Source organism: Nematolebias whitei, chromosome 6 (genome assembly GCF_014905685.2).
Source record: "Nematolebias whitei isolate Nwh7 chromosome 6, NemWhi1, whole genome shotgun sequence".
NCBI lineage: Eukaryota > Metazoa > Chordata > Actinopteri > Cyprinodontiformes > Rivulidae > Nematolebias > Nematolebias whitei.
In genome coordinates this window covers 12,124,381-12,148,090 of record NC_056503.1, presented here as the reverse complement: position 1 = coordinate 12,148,090, position 23,710 = coordinate 12,124,381, and the positions used below count along the sequence as shown (strand labels likewise).

Below are 23,710 nucleotides of genomic sequence, written 5' to 3'. Positions count from 1 at the left end.
TGTCCAATCCTGGTCCTCAAGGGCCATTATCCTATACATTTTACTTGTTTCTCTGCTCCACCACACTTGATTGGAATCAAAGGATGATTAAGATGCTTCTACAGAACAAGACTAGGTGATTCAATCACTGGATCAGGAGTATCGGAACTGGGAAACAAGTAAAACTAGTGGCCCTAGAGGACCTGGATTGGACATCCTTATGTGACCTTTCTGGATTGGGAACAACTTGAGATCCCCAGAATGAGTGTCTGTTTCAGTTCTGGACCTGCTGCCCCTGTGACCAGACTCCAGGTAAACAGTTGACAGTGGGTGGTTGAATGAATGGGATTGTCTAAACTTGTGTCTGTAAACAAACACCTGGTGATTTCAATTATGGCTGATTACAACACTGACATGTTGAACATTATCCAAAAAACAAGAAGACAAGAAACTGTCAGAAAAAGTTACTAAAATCTATTAACTAGTAAAAGCAGAAACATGTTGGATGCACCTTCACCCATAGTCTGACAAAACATAGCCATTTTCCTTCGACAAAGAATTGGAGGTGGGACCTCACTTTATGACGTAACTTCTCTGAAGTCTTTGTGCTCACATGACACAGTTGATGACTCATCAGTCGTTGTTTTCATTCTGTTTTTCTTGAAGCGCAGCGATGTGCCTGTGGCCAGACAAAAGCCGCCTCTCAGGTTCACTTCCCTCATTGTTGTCCCAAGCGTGTAAAAGGAACTGTACATTTTAAAGGACATGTGGTCTTACGTAAAAAGTAAAGCATTAACCTTCACTGAAATACAAATATTAAATAAACATCTTAGTGAATGAACATAAAACTGCTGTTTATCTGTGCTTGAAACATTTAAAGTAAATAAAAATGGCAAATGATTTTCTATAATATTTAACATTACCATTACACACATCTATTTTCCTCTGAGTTTGTGCTGTTTTTACTCTCATATAATCTCTTGTTTTGTGTCTTCACTTCCTTTCCTTGTCTTTTAGCAGTTATAAATTAAAATGCAAGCAGTGTAAATGAGAGAGAAGTTGGGTTTTAAAAAAGCCCGCTATGCATCAAAATTACAATGTGCAAGTTTTGTAGCACAAAAATCACTAATAAAAATATTTACTAAATGGACACAGTTGTACATCCCCACTTCGAGGTCTGCTTGACCTCTAGGAGCCTACAAGAGAGGACTTTCCATTCAAGACGTGTTCAAAGACGGCCTTTAAGATCAAATGATAACTTTATGGGTCACACGCAGGATGAAATAGAAGATGTACGAGACAAGAAGCAGAATCAAGAGGCCTTTGTTTTGAAATGAGTCTGGGCAGCCTCTGCCCCGTCAGCTCCCTGACTGATCATCAACCTATAATGCCATCTCAGATCTACTCATCACCACAGCAGTATTCAACCCCCAGTGGTCCATCCTCAGTCTGACAAACTGTTCGGTCAGCGCGGTGTGAATTCCTCCCTGTCTTAATCTGTTTTCTGATCCCCAGGGAATTTATCCTCTGATTTAATCCTGCTTACATTGCACCTTAAGGTCCTCAGCCTCTATCAGCTATGGGCTTTCTTGACCTTCTGGTCTATCACAGTGCTGAGAAGGGAATAGTTATTCACTTTACTCCCTATTCTGTTACTTCTTCCCAGGAAGACTGGTAAAAAAACAATATCTACCAACAGAACCCAGTGCAGTGATATATGCATGTCAGTATGTACTGGAAAACAAAAAGCAGCTCCAAATTTAAAGTTTAAAAACAAAAGTGACTAAATGGTTGAACACAGAGATGGTGAATAACCAGCCCTGACTGTGACCAATAAAAAAGTGGCAGATGGTCTTTAATTATATTTTTATTTTTTGGACATTTTTCCTGTATGCTGTGTTTTTTTTGCCACAAATGCCTCGAGCAGATGCTCCTCAGTTTTATCACTGCATCTTTCTCTACTTGGTTTATATGTTACATTAGAAAGCTTCATGTTTAAAACTTTGTGGTCCAGTCAACAAAAAAAGTTTACTTTCATGGCTGGGCCCACCGAAACCAGAGGCCAACAATCACCACCTCAGCTGTTACCGTTAGCTAGTGAAAATGATAAACATTTAATTGATTATTATAAAATGTAACAAAGGTGGACCCCTAAATTATTTAGGTTGGTTCACATATTTAAGACTATTGACACAAAAAGTTATTTTTAAAATGTCAAGTCTATTTTGATGTCAGGTTTTTTTGCAGATTAGGAGTTGGAAGGTTTTCCATGTTTTTTTTATTTTTTTATTTTTTTTATTATTGTGTAATGCAACAAAAACTGAGTTTTGTAGGAAAGGGCACCTATAAATTACTGTACAATTTTTTAGGCTATATATTTATATGACTGCATTGGGGGGAAAATACCCTGTTTGTTAAATTATTTTGCCTAAAAACAATGATTTCACCATTTCAAATGAAGCGGTGAGGAGTAAAACTATTTTTCATCTTTGGGTCATCTTAACATAAAATATTTTTTGGTAGGTAGCAAACAAGGGCTAAGAGTTAAATACCTTACTCCCTGTCGCTCTTTTTAAATTTCAGACCATGCACACAAGTAAAGCACATCAAAATATGTATTTATTCTGCAGGAGGTAGTTGGAGTGAGGACAGAGGATGCAGAGGACAGAGTGAGATGGAGGATGACTCACTGTGGAGACCCTGCAGAGGGAAAAGCTGAAAGAAGAAGAAGATTCTGCAGGAAACCATCACTTCACAACACAGTAGACTAGAAACAACCGAAACTCCAACTAACATTCCATGAAATGATGCGTAACCCCCCCACCCCCATTTTGAACACCAGCACTTTGAACAAAGGGCTTATGATGCATTCAGTTGGTGCTCTGAGTACGTGACCGAGATGACTCTCAGCTACCACCACACCAAACTGGGGGTACATTACATGTAAAACTGAATGAGTTTTAGTCATTTTTGTGTTTGCAAAGTGTCTTTTATGAGCTAATAAACACAACAGGGAGCATAGACAAATTTCTAAATTAATGAGTTGGGCACTAAACAGCTGTTACAAACAGGAACAACAATATATTATAAAAAGAGACATTAAATTTAAAGAAAACATGCATTTACTTTGAACATTTTTACTTTCAGTCATCTAGTCACACTCATGGCATTTTCAGCAAGCTGTCAAGCAAGATGCTGGCTAGCATCAATGATAGTTGCTCTTTCTCTTCTGCAGCACCTACTAGATCATGTGTCTTCTTCGATTGCTTTTTATTACACTAACTCAGCCATCTGACAAGGAATGTGTCATGATTATTAGCTATGAAGCCTCTAATGCCTACTTGTGTTCTTTGGAGCTACGCGACTCACCTGAGGGCTTGGACAGCAAATACACAACTGCATCATAAACAAACTCACACAAGCGTGCAGGAAGGTGAGAGGAAGTGCTTGTTCAATATCCTGCAGGGATCCACTTGAGATAAAATTCAGCAGCACTAAATATTGCAGTCCATTTATCAAGGGAAAAAATGCAAACCCTGACATACGCACACGCACGTATACAGCGCTCTCAGAGGATGGCTGGGAGGTGAAGGTGCCCTTGTGTCCATGGTCATTCATCAGGATATGTGATCCAAAGTGCCATGGCAGGCGAAATGCGATGGTGAGTTTTTACTCTTCTGGCTTTGAACCCTCACAGTGCATAATTCAACACTGCTGTGCACTCGCCGAGTAAAACATTCTTCCCACTGTGTTTGGATTTACATCATTCAGCCACAGCGAGCCCTGCAACAGGAGAAACGCCAGCACAGCAGGATAAAAAAATGAAATAGGACTTAAATTGGAGTCCAATATGCCACGAGGTTTGGAGCAAATAAAGAATTACAATTTTGTTGTCATGATTGGAAAGTTCTCAAGCACGTCATTGACACGCAGACTGTTTCCCTCAGAGTGTACTGGTAGTCAGAATATCCTCTGAAAGGACTCGGTGCATTATTGATGTTTACTGCCAATCTGAGGCAGCAGAAAAATATCATTTTAGTTTCAAAATTAAAGTCATGCAAATAGAATTTTAAATGGACATAAAGTCGATTTAAACCAAAACTGCAACTTAAAACACACCCCTTTTTCTTTTCTTGTTTAAATATGTTGCACATTTACAGATTATTAAAAAAATGCATACATTTTTTTTAAACAGCTGGTTGTGAGAAAGTAATTAGATTTACTCAAGTCTGTGGACGCGAGGGAAATCTCAGCTTGTTCAGAGTAAAACGCAAAAAGGAAAACCTTAAAAAATGCATTCCTACTGGTAAAAAATACTGTAAAGTTTAAACTTACAGCCTAAATATTATGTTCTCGTGTCCTTGTGGAATCTATGAAAGTTCACTACAGTTAAAGCGGCCACCTATTGATTTGTACTGACGTTTGTGGTCTTTAATTCAACAGCCTATTATTGATGCATTATGCTCACTGATAGCCGTAGGGGTGAGCATTGATCAGGGCTGGAAAGAAGAGGCGTCTGCTATTCTTAATGCTCAAGTGGAGAGGGTTTGGAAAATTCCATGTTCTTGAAACTTGTTCTTCTTCCCAGAAAGTTGATCTTTTATTAAAGAATTTCATAAGCACAAGAGCAGTGCACAAGAAAAAACAATCATCCATCAAGAATCCAATAGCTTCTCTGCTGGTTGTTGATTGAGAAGAACCAACAAGTCAACAACTTCTAGTTTGAGATGCTTTAACAACTATTCACATATGTATCACTTGCTGCCATGAAAGGCAGGCAATCATGAAATGTCCTGTGTCTGTGCGTCTCTGCATGCTTTTGTTAGCAAAACCTCCTGAATCAGTGGATGAATTTGAATGTCTCAGAGTGGACCTTCTTTTACAACCTGATGCCAAAACTCAGCAACCTTCGCAAACAGACATTTCTATAACTCAGTCCGTTGTACAGATACTGAGCTGAACTGAGGCATGACAGTAGCTGAGCGTCATCTCACTGCAAGCTACGAGCACCAACAGATCATGCAAAAGCTGTGCTTGAACCTTTGAAATGCAAAGTGTTGAATTTCATTCATTCAATCTTTTTTTTATACAGGTTAGTCTCAATGAGTCACAAGGACTCATTTACAAGAGAGACCTGCTTTAAACAAAAACCACAAAGGAAGTACACACAACAATAAACGGTCATAAAATGCATATACAATGAAAACTAAATAAAAGTAGTGATATAAAACAAAATAAAAACAAGCCGCATTATGAAACGGGGTAAAATACTAAAAGCAGGAACATGTCTGCATTGATGTTTGCATTGAACTTAACAATTGTTTAAAACCACATAGAGAGGTCAAGGTCGAGAGCTTCAAATCTTTTTGTGAATTGTTCCAGGAAACAGGAGCGGAGTAAGAAAAGGACTTTTGACGAGCTCAGTCTGCACTGAGGGGACGCTGCAGGTAATATCTTGAGTGCACGCTGTAGCTGCACTGACAGCGTGATATATAGGAGGAGATGTATGAAGGCAACACACTAATAAGAGATTTAAAGTTGAAAATATACCAGTGGGAGAGTCTGCATGAAGTTAATGATGACCAGTTAACCAGTGAATACAAGGTGCAGTGGTGGTACGGTAGTTACAGCCAGTTTTGAATCATAGCGCACGGTGATAGACAGTGTCCAACATCTGCAGAGTGCTTGTAGGGGCGTTCATGTAAATAATGTCACCGTAGTCAATGAAGGGAAGGAAAGTAGTAGTTACAAGATGTTTCCTAGGGTTCAGAGTTGGACAAGATCTATTTCGGAAAAAAGAAATCAAGTTTTAATTTACATTTCTTTATCAAGTTTTTCACGAGGCTTAAAAGAAAGATGTGCATCGACCAAGATTCCCAAGTATTTGTAAGAATAGAAAAACTCAATAGGAACACCGTTCGAAGATAAGATAGAAGGAAGGACCGCTGGTACTGACTTCCTGTTGGAAAACTTTATCCCTTTGGTTTTATTAGCATTTAGCACCAGTTTGAGATGGAACAAATCTAACTGGATGATGTTGAAGTCAGACTGTAAAAGCTGGAAAACCTTAACAACTGAATTATCTCGACAGTAAACAACAGTGTCATCGACATAGAAATGTAAGGATGCATCAGGAATGCTCTGACCTACATTACTTATGTAGATTGTAAAGAGAGTGGGTCCTAAGACTGAGCCTAGTGGTACACCATTGTTGACAGTTAACACGAATGATATGCATTACCTAAAGAAATGCCAATTTTTAATTCTAAAATATTTAAATTCAAAACTTAATAGTTATAAACAGAACCTTCAAGACAAAGATGTATTTTTAATGCTTAAAAAGAATGATTATGTAAAATGACTTAACTACAAGTAAAGCTAACCAATGAAAAGGTTATATGGGACGACATTATATACAGCCAGTAAACACGGTAAAAGCAATTACATGGAACAATTTGAGAAAATGAAACTAAGTTCTCAGAAAAGCTCGACTGGCACATTGCTCTCGATCAGCTAGAGAGGAACCACGCTTTTGTTCCACCATCGACAAACAGGTGGTCAATTCAAGCGGTCATCTCACCGCACAGTTTATGCCGCTGCAGCTTCTCTGCTCATGCATGTCACATCTTACCTGTAATCATCGCATGCCTGGAGGTTTGGATTCCAATAAGGGCACGGAAAATTGTGGAACATTATGGATCCTGGACCCAGTTGTTTCTTTCAACACACCAGCAATCAATGCAGTAAAAAAAACACAAGTACTTTCTGGGGGTTTTGCTGAATTCATCTCGACTAGAATACTATGTATGTAGAAATCGAAGTTTGCATTCATACAGGAAATAGTTTACTTCGAGTGTTTCCTGCTGCTTGTAAATGATGCTGCAGGTATGCAAAGTTATCTTCACTTCTCCTTGTAGGTCTGTTTAAAGCCTCGGCATGGCTGCTTTACGCTTTAGTTTCAGTCATTATCGAGCTGTAATTTTAGCACGCAGAGTGAAGTTATTTTAGCAAGGAAGTGGCATGCTGTGCTATGTCGTCATATTTGTATAAAACTTTGTTTTTTTTACTAAATTGTCATTGAAATGAGTCTGAATCATGACAGAGGATGTGGCTCCTGCAGGTTTTAAAGATGTTGCTTGATGGTGCTGAATGAGTCACAATCCATTAGCTTTAACCACCTCCTGCACTGATTCACTGACAGTAAGGTACAGCAGCGCACTATCGTCACAACTCCTCTATGACTGGAGATCATTTCCATCTTAAAGGGATAGTCTGGCCATTTTTGAAGAGATGTTCTGTTAAATCTTTTTCAACAGTTTGTATTTTATCAGCATTAGTCATATAATAAATAAGTAAATGTTTTTCAGCTGCTCCTTCATCAGGGGTTGCTACAGCGAGCAAACTCCCATGAAAGATTTGGCAATTGTTTTACGCTGGATGCTGTTCCTGATGCAACTTGGGTTTGAACTCGCAACCTCAGGATTACAAGACCACGGCACTGACCACAAAGCTACTGCAGCTCATCAGTATGGAGAAGTACAGTGTGGAGAAAAAAAAAAACAAGTCTTCCCTTTCTCCTTACTGAAGTGAAGATAAATAAATAAAAATGCTGTGTTCACCTGACTGAACTTGGAACATACTGAGCTGTGTACCTGATGGTTTAAAACACAGAAACTTCAATGTGGCTCTGAAATGGTGCCATAAAAGACTAAACTGTTGCTTCCACACATCTGTAAAACTGAAGATACTCCATATTAGTCCAAGCTCTGCTGCTTTAGTGAATTCAAATTTGGATGAATTATATTTTCTGCTCATGTACATTTACCAAAGTAATCTCTTTATCTTAATTCTTACTTATAAATCTTACTTCTAACCTACAAAGCTCTCAACAACCTAGCTCCATCTTATATTACAGATCTTGTCGTTCCATATTTTTCTAACAGAGCGCTTCGTTCTCAGACTGCAGGCTTACTTATGGTTCCTAGAGTTTCCAAAAGCAGAGTGAGAGGAAGATCTTTCAGTTATCAGGCTCCTCTCTTGTGGAACCAACTTCCAGTTTCAGTCCGTGAGGCTGACACATTGTCCAGTTTAAACACTGGGATTAAGACTTTACTTTTTGATAAATCCTATAGTTAGTGTTGACTTGTTATGCTGCTATAGGCTTAGACTACTGGAGGACAAACTGACCGCATTTCCTTAAATGATTTGTTAAAATTGAATAGTTTTCATTTGATATTATTTCTATCTTAACATGTGATTCTTGACCTGCCATTGTGTATCTGTTCCTACCAAGCCCAGCCAGTCGAAGCAGATGGTCACTTGTCCTGAGCCTGGTTCTGCTAAAGGTTTCTTCCTCATGACAGAGTTTTTTCTTTCCACTGTCACCTTCATGTTTACTCAAGATGAGAGTTCTGTGATGGAGTTAAACTCAAAGCAGTCTGTCCTCAGATAAATATTGTTAACTTATTGTTTCTATATATGAATATTTATGTTCGGTGCCCTGAGACGACTTCTGTTGTGACTTGCCGCTATATAAATAAACTAAATTAAATTGGATTTATATTATTCAATTACTGCACCTAACGGCTTTAAGCAGTGATCGAGCTTAAAATAAAGTGCTGGAAACTGACGAAGGACTACATCGATGGCTCAGCTCTTTCTTGCCAATCCAGCCCAAAGCAAGATAAAAATAAAACACACACCGTCTCCTTCACAATATTTTGTTCAAAACGTACAAAACGGTAAAAGCACACGTTTATATCTCATTCACAGTCAACTGTAATGGCATGAGCAACATGTTTTTGGTGGGGTTGTTGTGGTAATTCCATCACAAACAGAGACATGCTCATGTGGGCAGGCCAGGACGTGCTTGTTGCAGCTAACGCAACAGTCGTGCTTCTGCTCCCCGAAGAAAATCCGACCTTCGATTTCCTTCGACGGAGGAAGCGAAGGAGCAGAGAGCCTGCTGCAAACTGAACATGATAACCAAGCAGAAAAAACTTCAGCAGGCTAAACCTGGTCTGTCCAGCAGGAACGCTCTCATATCACCGAGGTCGAGCTATGTAGGGCGAGTTCCTCACAACACGCGTGCGCACGCACGCACGCACACAAACAAACACGTTGTGCAATAGTTATGTTGACGGCTGTTCTCTTGGACTTTTTTTAATCTTTTGAATATCGGTCACAGATTTTTCTGCTTTGCCTGTCATCTGTACACAAAGGACACGTGGAAAAAGACGTCTGCAACAAAACGAAAAAAAATTTAAAGTTTAAAAATAACAGGAACAGGGAATCAGGCAGACGAATTAACATTTTAGACAAAGTAGTAAAACAATATGCAAGACATTTTAAAGCTTTTACTTTCTCAATCAACCAAAAGCTGCATGAATGAATGAAAACACATTAATTTTGTCAATTCATATAAATCTATTGACGTTTTCAACTTTAAAATTATAATAAATCCACTTTAATGTATATTTATGGGCTCTTAGCGTTTTCTTTTCGACCACTTTTGGACACTATGGAAACTCTTCACCACCAGTGGTGTCAGCGACGTTAGGTGATTTAAATATTTGACTCCGTTCTTTTATGGTTTTGGTTTAATTATTATTTTACTACTCATCAATGTCTACACAGTTTATAACGTTCAGAATTTTAAAAGCAAATTGTTGATGTAGTTTGTGAATTTGTACATGCACAACATTAAATATGTTCTATGCTAAATGAGCTTTTATCAGTAAAGACAGTGAAATGTTTTAATGTTAAATTACCTGAACAACATCTTGAATAAATAGTTCTGTATTCTTGTAAAGCTTAGGGTAGTCCTGTCGCGATAAACAATAAATCAATTAATCACATGATAAATGAAAATTATCGACCTCATTTTAGTTTAGCGGCTTTATCGTTCCTTCGTGTCCCTCTCGTTCTACTGAAGACACTGGATGACAAAAGGCTCAACTCTGGTGCTCTTCACTGACCGCTCCCTTTCTCTTTAAAATCTATTTTAACGATCCAAAATCATGTTTTTGGATCGTTAAAAGCAGCTAAGCTACGAGCTAAGCTAACAGGCTGACCTCGGGAATAAACTTCCGTCTTGTCAAAGCTCCAAAATTCACGGTTAAAACCTGTGCCTTCGTCTAAAAAGTTGTTTTTCTCTGCAAAAAGTAGCTGAGAACTTGTTTACTGATTTTTTTTTATTTATTAAAAGCTTTGTGTGATAAGTGCTATGCTAAAGAGCTCAACCCACACCGAGTGTCCACCATTTTCAGAACTGAATAAAAGGAAGGAGAGACGGCCCATGTCACGTCAAGGGGCCTCCCTCCCATTTTTCTTAAAGAGACACGCTGCTCGCTCCCTCACTGTCCATCCTTCGGTTCAAACAGTTTTCTACTTCAATCCAGTGTCAAAATAAAAGGTACTACACACAAAAATTTACCAAACTTTCTTCTTAAATTTTTATAAGAATTACTAATTATTGTCAAATTTCAAACAATATTATCATTTATTTCAATAATTTCTGAGAAAATTAATCGTCCATCAAAATTTGTTATCGTGACACGCCTAGCTTCGGGCACTCTTTCTATCTAATTAGAATGACTTTGTACGTCAGGTTTGTAAGATCCTTGATTGATTATTTTATTCCGTTTTCTCAGTGAGCAGTAATTTGATGTAAAACGTGGTGTTGAATGTCTGTATAATTAAGGAAAACTGTTTGAAATAAGAGAATTGTCTTCAAACATCCATCAGTGCAAAGATGTGAAGCAGCTAGGATCTTTTCTGTACCATTTACTGTTCAGCAGACTGAATGTTTGGAGCCACCAGTGGACATTTGAAATCTGGTTGTCCAGTCAAATACTGGATCTTAGAGACACATGGACCCAACAAGCCAAATGTTGTTCTGAGGGAGAGTCTGAGCTCCTCTGTGAGTTTAATAAAAAGAGAAAGATCAGCGCTGTGCTCCAACAATCAAGCAATTTTAACAAATCAGTCTGAGAGAAGCTTTTTCTCAGTATAAGTGAGGAACAAGTGAAATCTCAAGAAGAATGGGGAGGGAGTGGTAAAGTTAATCTGCAGGATTTAGTGCAAATCCAAGTTGCTGCTTTATAACCTTTATCCTGATCTTTGCATTCAAATACTTGATGTAGTATATGTACATCCACACAAAAGCTGTCCATGACCTACATCATGTCCTGTTCTCTAACCTGGAGCTTCATCTTTTGCTACGAGAACATGCTCGCCACACGGTTCTCTGCTGCTGTGAACATTTCTGGTTTGGGTGGTCCAGAGTGAAAATGACACAAGACCTTCATTGTTCATCCACAATTCTGTTTGTGTGAGTAAAAACAGACATAACCAAATTCTGATGGCAGCATCAATATTTAAAGTTGTTTTTAAATCAAGATGAACTGAAATAGTGATTAAATTAGAGGCAAAGAATCAAAACAATGTTTTCTTTAGTGAGGTTTAAAATTTGACATATTGTAGTAAAATAATCAGAACGTGATCGAATTTATTAAAACTGAAGGATAGATTGATATAAATGGAGTTAAAGTAGATCAGATAAATGAATTTAAACCTTTTCCACCTCCTCTGTCTAATAAAAGGTAAACCCAAACAAACTGAGGTGAATTGTGAGCAGTGTTGGTTAGCAGGTTTGAATCTTGGCTGTTCGCATGCATTTTTTTATTTATTTTCATTTTCTGTGCATGTGTGTGGGTTTTTTTTTCTGCAGGTGCTCCAGATCCTTTTTACAACCCTGACAGCTGGAATAGGCACCGCGACTGTGCAGTGACACTCTCAATCCTGTCTGGTTTAACTTCAGTGTTTCTACCAAGAACAGGTGGAGAAACTTTTCAAAGTAACGTGCGTCAAACTTACAGGACGATTGCTAAAAAGACCTATAATCTGATTTTATTATTATTAAAAACATCTTTCAGATATTTCTTGTTTGTAAACTGCGTAAATAGATTTGTTTGTTCACGGCTGGAGTGCAAAGTGTCGGGCACTGAGCATAATTGATGTCACAAAAGTAAAAAGATAAAAACAATACTTTATGCACGATTCTTTTCACAGCTTTGTTACCACGAGTGCTTTAATTGCACAGTGATAATGTTATGCTTTTGACACTTAATAACCAAAAATTCTTGCTTTTATGAACAGTTTTGATGCGACAACGTACAACCCTGAACCCCTTATAGATTAAAAATAACCGATAGCATTGTCATCCTTTGACACACTCGTTTAAAAACAAAGCAAACTGCATTTTCCCAGCAGCCACAAGAACGACTTACAGTCCGGTGACGCTTCAGTGACGGGCCTGCAGCACAGAACCGTTCACACAAACAAGCGTACGAGAGGAATGCAGCTAGACGAAACTTTTAGCAACGCAACCAGGAATACATAAGAAAGGCCAGACGAGGACGTGCTTCAGCGCTGTGTCACACAGGAACACACACACATGCAGCTGATTGAAAAAATATACATGCATTTGTAGGAAAGTGTGTGAAAGAGAGTCGACAACTGCACAAACGTGTTCTGCGCACAAGGAACAAACACACGGCCCACTTTACAATTCAAATAAGAGGAAAATAATCGAAAGGCCCTTTGACGTAAAAATCAAAAACACTCACGTGCAGTAAAATAATCAGCATTTTTTAGAAACGGTCTCATTTCTTTCACATTTGAATGGCACGTTATGAGTGTGTATGAGTGGGTGGGTGGCTGGGGGTGGGGTGAAGGGTGGGGGGAGTGTACATGTGCCTGAATCACTGAGAGCACACACAGCATTACATCTCTAGGTAATTGGATCTGAGCACAACATGTCGACACTGGCAGCCAATCAAACATTTTTTTTTTTCAATTTCCCTGCCAACATTAAAATCCCTCTGCAATATAAATCAGAAGCTCACAGCGTGCACACTCACACACTCACACACACACACACACACATTCAGACTTGTGCTGCTTGATGTTATATTTAAAGATACAAGAAAGACACAATTTTATCTCCCTGTAATCGGCTTGTCATCGCTCAGACACACTAAAAGGAGCAGCAAGATGCAAACACAGGCGAAGGCGAGATGCTAACGGAGGGAAATTAAACTAAACTAAACGCAGTTTGCTGATCTGAGGCCAGCAAGAACATCACTTTAAATGAAACACACACAAAGACATGAATTAAAGCCACTGCCTTTAATATCCTGCCTTTTGTGTTGGCTTTATGTTTTATCTTTCAGTCTATTGTTGGAGCTGTTTTCTTTCTCTGACACACACCCACACACACACTGTAAGGTCTATCACTGTTTGAATCATGAGACAGAAGCAGCAGCAACAGCTCAAACTTACCTCCTGCAGACAAAAGTTCAATGTTTGCAATGTTACGTCAAAAAGGAACAAAGAAAGGCAAAGAGGAGGAGAGACTTGTGTGTGAAAGAGAGAAAGCAGAAAGAAAGGTTTTAGGGCTAACTTTATTTTAGGGAAAGTGATAAAAATGAGGAATAACGCTGAGAGTGTGTACCAGCCGACCTGTTGGTGCTGCACTTGTTGCAGACTTAGTTTGAGAAGACACAAACGAGACGGGGACAGGATCCTACCTGGAGCTGTTCGGACAATGTGGTGGACTGTCTGGCACTCAGAGCTGGAGCTGGACTCTCCTCTGGACGCAGGAACACTTGCTGACCACGTCTGCAAACACCAGAACACATCATCAGCACATCCTGTTGTCCGTCTGTATGTTATCAGCTGTGCTGTTGAAAGTCTGAGTGATAAACTGCATTTTCACACACACACATTCAACTATCTATCTGAGTGCAGGAATTTAAAGGTGTGTGTGTGTGAGTGTTCACGTGTGCGAAGTCCTTACAGGTCCTTTGCTTTCTTTTTCTCAAGCGCAGTCATGTCATCTCCACCTATCGTACGCAGGGAGAGCGCTGGAGTCACACACACATGCACACACACTCTGACAGCTGCACAGCAATGCGCTCGCGCTCGCCGGCAGGCTGAGGCACACACTGGCGTGCTGACACCACGAGCAGCAGCACATAGCGCTGATAGTGAGCTCAGTCCCTCCTCTTCTCTCCTCCCACTGCTCTCTCTCTCTCTCTCTCACGGTCTGCTCATCCACTGGGTCTTACCACCTCCTTTAGCCCTCCCCACATCACCTCCTCGCTGACAGCACATCAGATGGAGAACACTGAAGGCGCACACCATATGGACCCACTTGCAAGATTTATTTCTGAGTACAAATTTCGAAAGGGGTCCTCAAAACTGTAGTTACGTTGAATGCAGAAAACCTATCAATATTTAAATGGATTATACTTCCCAACTTTTACGTGCCAGAGTTTTCAACTAAAATTATAATGGTACCACTTTACATTCAGGCTCCCCTTATAGATGGCTAATAGTTTATAGGTATGTTATTAATTCCTCTATACACACTTTATAAATCATTAATAACTGCTTATTACGCATTAATTGAAAGTGACAGACAAAACTGACCAGTTTCTTGCCAAATAGTGAACCAGATCTATTCATCTATACATTTCATCTAGAGTTGTTATATTAAACATTTCAGACTAAGTTACTTCCTTGAAAGCACAATAAGGATTTGTAAACCTCATTTTTTTAGGATATAATATTAATTGTAGATGCATTTAATTAGGGATGCACAATATTATCGGCACGGTATCGGCCAATATTAATAATAAAACTAAGAAGTGGACATCGGCCATTCCATCAAAATAACTCACCGATATAAAAGGCGCTGTTTTTTATATATATTATATATTAAATCATTTTCAGCCCCCTTTTTGGCATCTGCATTTTGGTAGCAGGTCAAATTGACAAAGACCATGCAGAATAATGTAGTATTTTAATTCTACAGCAGAGAAAGTTATGTAGTCAAGTAGGTCTATTAAAAATATATATTGGTATTGGTATCAGATATCGGCCAAATAAGTTTTAACATATCGGATATCAGCCAAAAATTCAATATCGTGCATCCGTACTTTTAATCCAGCGATAAAGTACAATATTATATGCTAAAGAAATATGTTTACAAATGCTTGATGTGCTAACAAGGTAGTAACTTAGACTGAAATGTTTAATATAACAACTCTAGATGAAATGAACAGATCTGGCTCACTATTTGGTAAGAAACTGGTCAGTTTTGTCTCTGTCACCCTTAATTTATGCATAATAAACAGTTATTAATGATTTATAGTGTTTATAGAGGAATTAATAACATCTATAAACTCTTTATTAGTCATCTATAATGGGAGCCTTATTGTAAAGTGGTACCATAATTATATGGTAAGGAGGAGCAGAGAAATAACCGTTTTGGTCCAACCTTGCACATGACGTTATGTGCAGTCCTTGTGAGAATTTGTGAGATTTGTTCATCTTTGGCAGCGAAGTGGAGCAGTGGTTAGAACTGTCACCCCTCAGTGAGAAGGTTGCAGGTTTGCCTCCTGACTTTTCTGGGTGGAGTTTGCATGTTCTCCACATGCAGGCATGTTTGGGGCAGGGTACTCCAGCATCTTAACACTGAACAAAAACATAAATGTTAAGTAAATTAGTAATTCTAAATTGACCCCAGTGATTGGCTGTTTGTCTCGTTTGTCTCTATGTGATGGACTGGTGACATGTCCAGGGTGTACCCAACCTGACAGACATCAGCAACCCCATGACCCAGAAAGGAGATACAAGGGGTTAAAAGGAAGTAAATGACAAGATTGCTATAGTGCTTGATTGATGATTATGAAGATGATGCTCAGCTACTACCAAGCTGTGGCAACCATTTTGAATTGGACTAACTCGAAAAGGCACTGAGTTGTAGATGTACACCCCGCTTTTACTTTCTGAAGGTTTCAGTAAAATATATTTAGTAACAGTTAGAGTAAGATGTAAGATGAGTCTGTGGTTAAGATGACCCACCGCCTGTACCTTTGCAGATATACTTGACTTTGGTTATGTGACCCCTCCTGCACGTGGAAGCCATCTTTGCTATCACTGTAAAAGGCAGGACAACATGAGAACAAAGGTAAGATTTTTATCCACCAAAAAAAAAAAAATCTTGGTCAATGTAATTTTTTTGATTTTCATGTGCAATGAATGTTACATCAAGGTTAATTTGTTTTAACGCAGTGTTATGCATGGTACATGTTGGTGGTTTCCCAGCCTACAAAATCATGTAAAGGATTTTGCTAAAGAATTAACCTTTCTAGCTAAACTGTACCATTTTTTCCGAAGTGGTGGTTATGGAGCAAAGTGTGCCAAAGACTGTGGGTTAAATTGAACCACTGCACCCCTGGTAAACATTATTATTATCTTGTTGTAAATTATGTGTGTCTGTCATATTTTACACACTTTAGAAGAGCTTTTATGCCAATAATTTACAAGAGAAGAACCAATTAGGGTTCAAAACCTTTGGAAGAGATGGAGCAGTCACTGATGTTTAGGATGGAAAATTAAAACCCATAAAACCCAATGAATCCAATCCGCTACTTAGACTACAAGCATGTCTTAAAAACAAAAACCTGGATGACGCTTAATTTTCTCCTATTGAACACAGACAAGACTGAGGTTTTAGTTTTTAAACATGAGCATTTTAGGGATTAATTTTTCAGTCTTTCTCCCTCCTTAGATGGCATTAATCTGTCCTCCAGCTCTAATGTTAAAAATCTTGGTGTTATTTTTGATCAGGACATGTCTTTTATCACCCACATTAAAAACGTTACTAGAACTGCCTTCTTCCACCTGCGTAATATCACTAAAATTAAAAACATCTTATCTAAAAATAATGCAGGTTCATGCATTTGTCACGTCTAAACTGGACTATTGCAATGGTTTATTATCTGGGTGTCCAAATACTTATTTAAAACGTCTTCAGTTGATCCAAAATGCTGCTGCCAGAGTCTTAACTGGAGTTAGTGGGAGAGTTCATATTTCTCCAGTTTTAGCTTCTCTCCATTGGCTCCCTGTCAAATCCAGAATATAATTCAAAATCTTACTTCTAACATACAAAGCTCTCTTAACAGAGCACTTCGCTGTCAGGCTGCAGGTTTATTCGCTGTTCCTAGAATTTACAAAAACAGAATGGGAGGAAGATCTTTCAGTTATCAGGCTCCTCTCTTGTGGAACCAACTTCCAGTTTCTGTCCGTGAGGCTGACACATTGTCCAGTTTTAAAACTGGACTCAAGACTTTCCTTTTTGATAAATCCTATAGTTAGGGTCGGCTTGGGTTTCCTGAGCTGTCCCTTAGTTATGCTGCTATAGGCTTAGACTGCTGGAGGACAAACTGACCACAATTTTCACTCTGCTACTGTCTTTACTTACTCTGCTCAACCTGTTTTGTATTTGTAATTATTTTTCTATCCTAGCATGTGTTTTTTGTCTTTCAGATACACCTGGACCTATACCTGGACCTGCCATTCCACATTGCTGGATGTGTCAGCAATGACCTCACAGAATCTCTCTTCTGGATTCAGTTCAACAGGAATTTTTCCTTTCAACCAAGATATATTTGCTGATGATGAGTTTGGGCCAAACCCTGATCCACCCTGAATATGATCCATCTTCAAAGTCCACCTGTGCTGAGGTATCTTCACAGGGATGCTCTTCAGCATGCAGAGCACATAACTCCCCACTCCAGTAGATATGTGTCTCTCTCCTCCAGAAATTCTTCCCTTACCCAAAAACCAGAAGCCCAGGGCAAAGCAAATGAGACAGCAGGTGAAGATGAGAATCCTGACTGACACACCTGAATAGCATGCAATCAAAATAGCACATGCAAAAAGAAGAAAATGCAAGATGAAAGAATTGTCCAATGTCAAAGACCCAGCAAAGTGAAAGAAGGCACAAACCCAGTATACAGCATCTCTGAGGAGAGTGACGTTTCCATTCCGCTTGATGACACTTCAGAGGATGAGAACTTAGGAGATGACAGTGAACATGGCAACACTGATCTCTCAGATGGTGATTTGGTCACTGTAAAGCTTGCAGCCAAATGCAAGAAACACTGTTACACTGGTTTGATTGAGAACTTTGAACACATTGAAGTGACTGCAAGATTTCTCAGAATACATGGAAGTAGTGGCAGAGAGAAGTCCACCTTCATATTCAAAGAGAATGATGCGGGATTCATTCCACTGGGTGATGTGCTGAGAAAGCTTCCTAAACCTCTGAATGTTGGAGGTACTGCAACGAGGCAGCAGAAACATCTCCCTGCAAACTTGATCTGTAGATGTTGATGCTGAAGTTCAACCTTCTAAATACTCACAAGTTCAAAAATGTGACTGTTCCTCAAAAAATAAAGTTGCAAATGAACATATTTCAACGAGTACTGTTTCACTGTTTAACTAAGTTATGATTATTTTCCCCCCATTTTTGGCTACATCATGATGACTGGCTCATCAAAATCATCTTGAGTTGTAACATTACTTCAAAGTTATTATTCAGTAGTGGAACATAAAATAAAATCTAACTTTACTAAGCTGATTTTGTGTTGTTTCAGGTGACTACTGTTTAAATGGATTTGCCTAAAAAAAGTGTTTCATGTCATTGTAAAACTGGGAAAGGAAGAAAGATCTATTTACCCTCTGAGATGGATTCATTTACTCCATGCCTGGGTCAAACTGAGCCACTGGAGCACCATTTTGTCACATATTTCTAGAGCTGTTTGTTATAGATTTGATTTTATAACTGATGTTTTTAGGCTAAAGCCCAAATACCCATAAGAGTGTGTGCTTTCATTGTACTCCCGTGTCATTTCATCTCACCTGTAGAACAAAAATAAGTAAAACGTGGTTTATCTTCACTTGCCCTTATGTATTGGGAAGGACTCACAATTACCTGCTACACACTAAAAATGGTTGAATTGAAGCTATGCTTACAATTTAACTTCAAAAGTTAATAAAATAATTTGCCTTTCCTGTGAAATGTAGTGTGAATGCTTATTGCTGAATTATTTTTGCTGAAAGCTGCTGAAGAACACTGTTGGAGTCAGCCTCCCGCCCAGCACAGACATCTACACCTCCAGATATAGGAAGAGGGCCACCTGCATCATGAAGGACCCCACACACCCAGCATACACACTCTTTGCTCCGCTCCCCTCAGGAAGAAGGTTGCAGAGCATTAAGTGTAGAACCACTAGACTGAGGAACAGCTTCTACCCTGAAGCTCCCTAATCAGGATTATGGTAAATGATAAATGAACTGTACTTATATAGTGCCTTTCTATCTTATCAAGACACTAAAAGCACTTTACACTACAATCTGTGTCCTCGTTTACCCATTCATACAGCACTCTACTAGAGCTATACAAAGCTAATTGAACAAATCATTCTAAAGAGACTAATCCGAGCTTTATCACATTCATACACTGATGGGACACACACCAGAGGCTATGAGGGGTTCAGTGTCTTGTCCAGGGACGCTTCGATATGTGACTGCTGGTGGATTCAAACCCCCAACTCTTGCACTGGAGGACGACTGCTCTAACCACTCAGCCACAGCCGCCCCTATCACTGTGATAAAAAGAAAAAAATCACTGTAATGCCACTTTGTTGATATGTGCTGCTGATTATCCATGCTGCTGATCTCATACTGCTGACTACTTCATGCTGCTGTGTTCATTTGTACTCATCTACTCACACAGAGTCATGTACGTGCTGCTGTTGTTTTGCACTATTATTGTTTAGCGTATTTCTTAGTTTAATATCTTAGATCTTATTGCAGTTTTTTTACAGTTTATATTTTTGCTATTGTTGGAACTGGGACCCTGTGTACACAATTTTGTTCCACCTTATGTACCACAGGTGATGCAAATGGCAATAAAGAACCTTAAACCTAACCTTGAGAAGCTGAAACTAAGATGTAAGTTTTCAATTGCTGAACTGTCACTACTTGTTTAATACGAACAGTTCAAAATATAGCCAAAAATAGTTAAATGATTTGCAAAAACACTGGCAAATAGCAAGAAAGTTAGCTAAGAGTAAAAAGTAGGTAAATGCCAGCAAAAAAGCTGAAAATGTTAGCTTAGAGCCAGAAGTAGTGAAACTTTAGGAAAAAGCCAGAAACTCTAGCCAAGACAAGTAGCGACACACTGGTCAATCACAAAATGAAAAACAAAAGCTTGCTTAGAGCTAGAAGTAATGAAAAGTTAGCAAAAACTGAATCATTTGGTGAAAGACTGAAAGACTTGAATTGTTTAAAAGTTGGTTGGACTTTCTAGGTGGAAGTATGCTGAAGTACTAAAAAAAAACAGTAAGATGCTGAAGGATTTTACAGAATGCTAATGCACTTTCAATGTGAAAGATTTTACTGAAAAGCTAAATATTTAAAAAAAATTGAAGATATCAATACCAACAGTCACAGCAGGAGTGTCCTGAACAATACCTAAATTAATGAAATGGCTTAAAACGGCGCAAGGAGTTGGATGCCAAAAAATGTACACAAGACACTTGAACAGGATATCAGTAGTGTCAATGATTAACAGCATGCACACAATAAATAGAGAAATTGGATTTCCTGAGAAAATGGAGTGAATGCTGATTGATGAATGAGTTTGTTGAAAGTTGTTTAAAAAGCTAGAGCTTACTTGAAATACTTCATTAGCTAAAAATTTGAAAGGTGAAGATGCACAAAAAGTAAAAAAGTACCTAAAAATGCAGAAAATTTTGAAAAAAATAAAAAAAGGTAAAGAAAAAAGCTTAAATGTGCAGAAAAGCAGTAATTAAACAAGCTAAAAGTAGTGTGACTAAGGCACAAGTAAAAAAAATTATAGTAAAAAGCAAAGAAATTGTCCTGAACGAGCTGAACGTATTGATAACTAAATTGCTGAAATAGCTTAAAACCTGTAGAAGGAGATTGATACAAAAAAAATAAAAAAATAACAACTATGGAAGACACTTGAAAACAAAAAAAGTACAACAGGGTCTCAGTAGTGTGACTCTTTATAGCATTATTATTAAGCATTCACACAGTGAGTTGAAGATGTACACACAATGATTACTTTCTGAAAGTATTAAAATCCATCCAGTGGTTTATGAGATTTTGCCAAGACTAGACAAACAACAAAAACCTTACTGCTCTAGATTTCAACAATAATACGAGGACACCGATCAAGGATTTGCACCTTTGTGGTATGTAATCAAATCACTCAACCACTTTATCATCTGTTTGAACAGTTCAAATGACAACGTTTAAAATTCCTTGCAAAGTGACCTCTTGACATGTAGAGGTGACATTTATGAAGCAAATCTCCAAAGAGAAAAGGTTACCGTTTAAATTAATTGTGCTTTGACTGGTTCAGATTGACAGTTTTCGTAGGATACATTACCTGTCAAGAGTCACTTTATAAAGCTAAACACAGTCTGATGTAGAAAATAAACACATATTTAAAGTATAGCTGCAGAAGGAAATAAGAACTGATGTTTTCAGCTAGTAAAATAAAATGTCCCTTGTTCCATTCGTCCATCATCTGTCACTTGTTGTGAAGCTGGGTCATGAGGTAGCAGCTTAAGCAGGGAGGCCCAGACATTCCCTGTTCCAGCTCCTTCCTTGAGTATCCCAAAGCATTCCCGGGCCAGCCAAGAGACTCTCTCCAGCATGTCCTGGGTCGTCCCCAGGATGTCTTCCTAACTGAACGTGCCATGACCCCATGAAACCATGCCCTTCCTAGGGAGGCATCTATGGAGCATCCTTGCAAGATGCCTGAACCACCTCAACTGGCTCCTCTCAACAGCAGTTCTACTCTAAGTCTCTCTCGGATAACTGAACTTCTCACTTTATCTCTAATGAAGAGTCCAGCTACCTTGCAGAAAAAACGTATTTTAACCAACTGCATTCGCAATCTTATTTTTTCTGTCTCTACCCGGAGTTTGTGACCAAAGAACAGAGAACATCCATTTCTACCACAATAAGCCGGCAGAGAGTAAACAATATGGCGGAAGGTGCACTGCTCCGCCTGTCCATCTCGCACTCCATTTTCCCCACAGTTGTGAAAAAAAAAACTGGGATAATTAAACTCCTCCACTGAGGCAGCATCTCATTCCCAACCTGAAGAGGGCATACTCCTTGGTCTATATTTATTTCAAGATATAATGAAGCTTTCAGCCGCATTTCATATATTTTTCATGAAGATAATAATATTAACCTGACAGCACAAGTAGATTTCAGCATTGCTTATGGCCCCTTTCCCCCTAAGAAACTATAAATCTTGACATTAAGTAAATAAACAGCAGCCCTGTCTAAACTTGTCATGTTTAAAGAAACCACACGACTGCGGGGGACACAATTAGGACAGTGTTTAAAGGACAAACCACATATCTTTGAGATGTAACTTTTTCTATAGACAAAGATATGGCAGATAGGTCCAACATCTTAAAAGGGTGTAATTTTTATCTTAGAGACTGTATGGACTGTGGCTATGAATAAAACCTTTGAATTTCCACACCATGCATATCACTTAACTGATCAATGATTTATAATAGAGGTATTGCCTGTACAGAGAAAATGTACATCAAGTTTTCTCAGCTAGAAAACTGCCTCCAGTATTTTACTCAAAAAGTAAAACATTTCTCACAACCACATACAGTAGTGCGGCTCGAGTGGTCCCTGAGGCAAAAATTTGGGGTTGGGAGGAGTTCGGAGAGGCCATGGAGAATGACTTCCATACGGCTTTGAGGCGATTCTGGTCCACCATTCGGCGTCTCGGTGGGGGGGGGGGGGGTGGGGGTGAAGTAGTACACCACCAACACTGTTTATAGTGGAGGTGGTGTGCTGCTGACCTCAACTTGGGCTGTCATGGGTCGGTGGGCAGAGTACTTCGAAGACCTCCTCAATCCCACCAGCACGTCTTCCACTGAGGAAACAGAGCCTGAGGACTTTGGGTCGGGCTCTCCAATCTCTGGTGCCGAGGTCACAGAGGTGGTTAAAAAGCTCCTTGGTGGCAGGGACCCAGGGGTGGATGAGATTCACCCAGAGTTCCTTAAGGCTCTGGGTTTTGTAGGGTTGTGTTGGCTTACACAACTCTGCAATATTACGTGGACATCGGGGAAGTTCCCCATGATTGGCAGATCGGGGTGGTGGTCCCCCTATTCAAAAAGGGGGACCATAGAGTGTTCCAACTACAGGAGGATCACGCTCTTAAGCTTCCCTGGTAAGGCCTATTCAGGGGTTCTGGAGAGGAGGGTCCGTCAGATAGTCAAACCTCAGATTCAGGAGGAGCAGTGCAGTTTTTGTCCTGGATGTGGAACACTGGACCAGCATTACACTCTCAGCAGGGTCCTGCAGGGTGCGTGGGAGTTTGCCCATCCGGTCTACATGTGCTTTGTGGACTTGGAGAAGGTGTTAGACCGCGTCCCTCGGGGAACCCTGTGGGGGGTTCTCTGGGAGTATGGGGTACCGGGCCCTTTGATAGGGGCTGTTAGGTCCCTATATGACCGGTGTCAGAGCTTGGTCCGTATTGCCGGCAGCAAGTTGGGCTTGTTCCGGTGAGAGTTGGACTCTGCTAAGGTTGCCCTTTGTCACCGATTCTGTTCATAACTTTTGTGGACAGAATTTCTATGTGCAGCCAAGGTGTTGAGGTGATCCGTTTTGGTGGCCTTAAGATCGCTTCTCTGTTTTTTGCAGATGATGTGGTCCTACTGGCTTCATCAGGCCGTGATCTACAGGTTTCACTGGAGCGGTTTGCAGCCGAGTGTGACACAGCTGGGATCGGTTCTAGAATTGC

General features: G+C 39.4%; 1 protein-coding gene across 1 annotated transcript in view; it reads right to left on the bottom strand.

Annotated features, from left to right (window-relative positions):
* Positions 1 to 23,710, bottom strand: part of LOC119411533 — a 339,553-nt gene that overhangs the window by 140,031 nt on the left and 175,812 nt on the right. Inside the window, exons 8-9 of the mRNA XM_037678486.1 lie at positions 13,841 to 13,907; positions 13,572 to 13,662 (exon numbers count right to left, since the gene is read on the bottom strand). Of these exons, the coding sequence (XP_037534414.1) occupies positions 13,572 to 13,662; positions 13,841 to 13,907 (158 nt within the window). The remainder of the gene's footprint in view (positions 1 to 13,571; positions 13,663 to 13,840; positions 13,908 to 23,710) is intronic.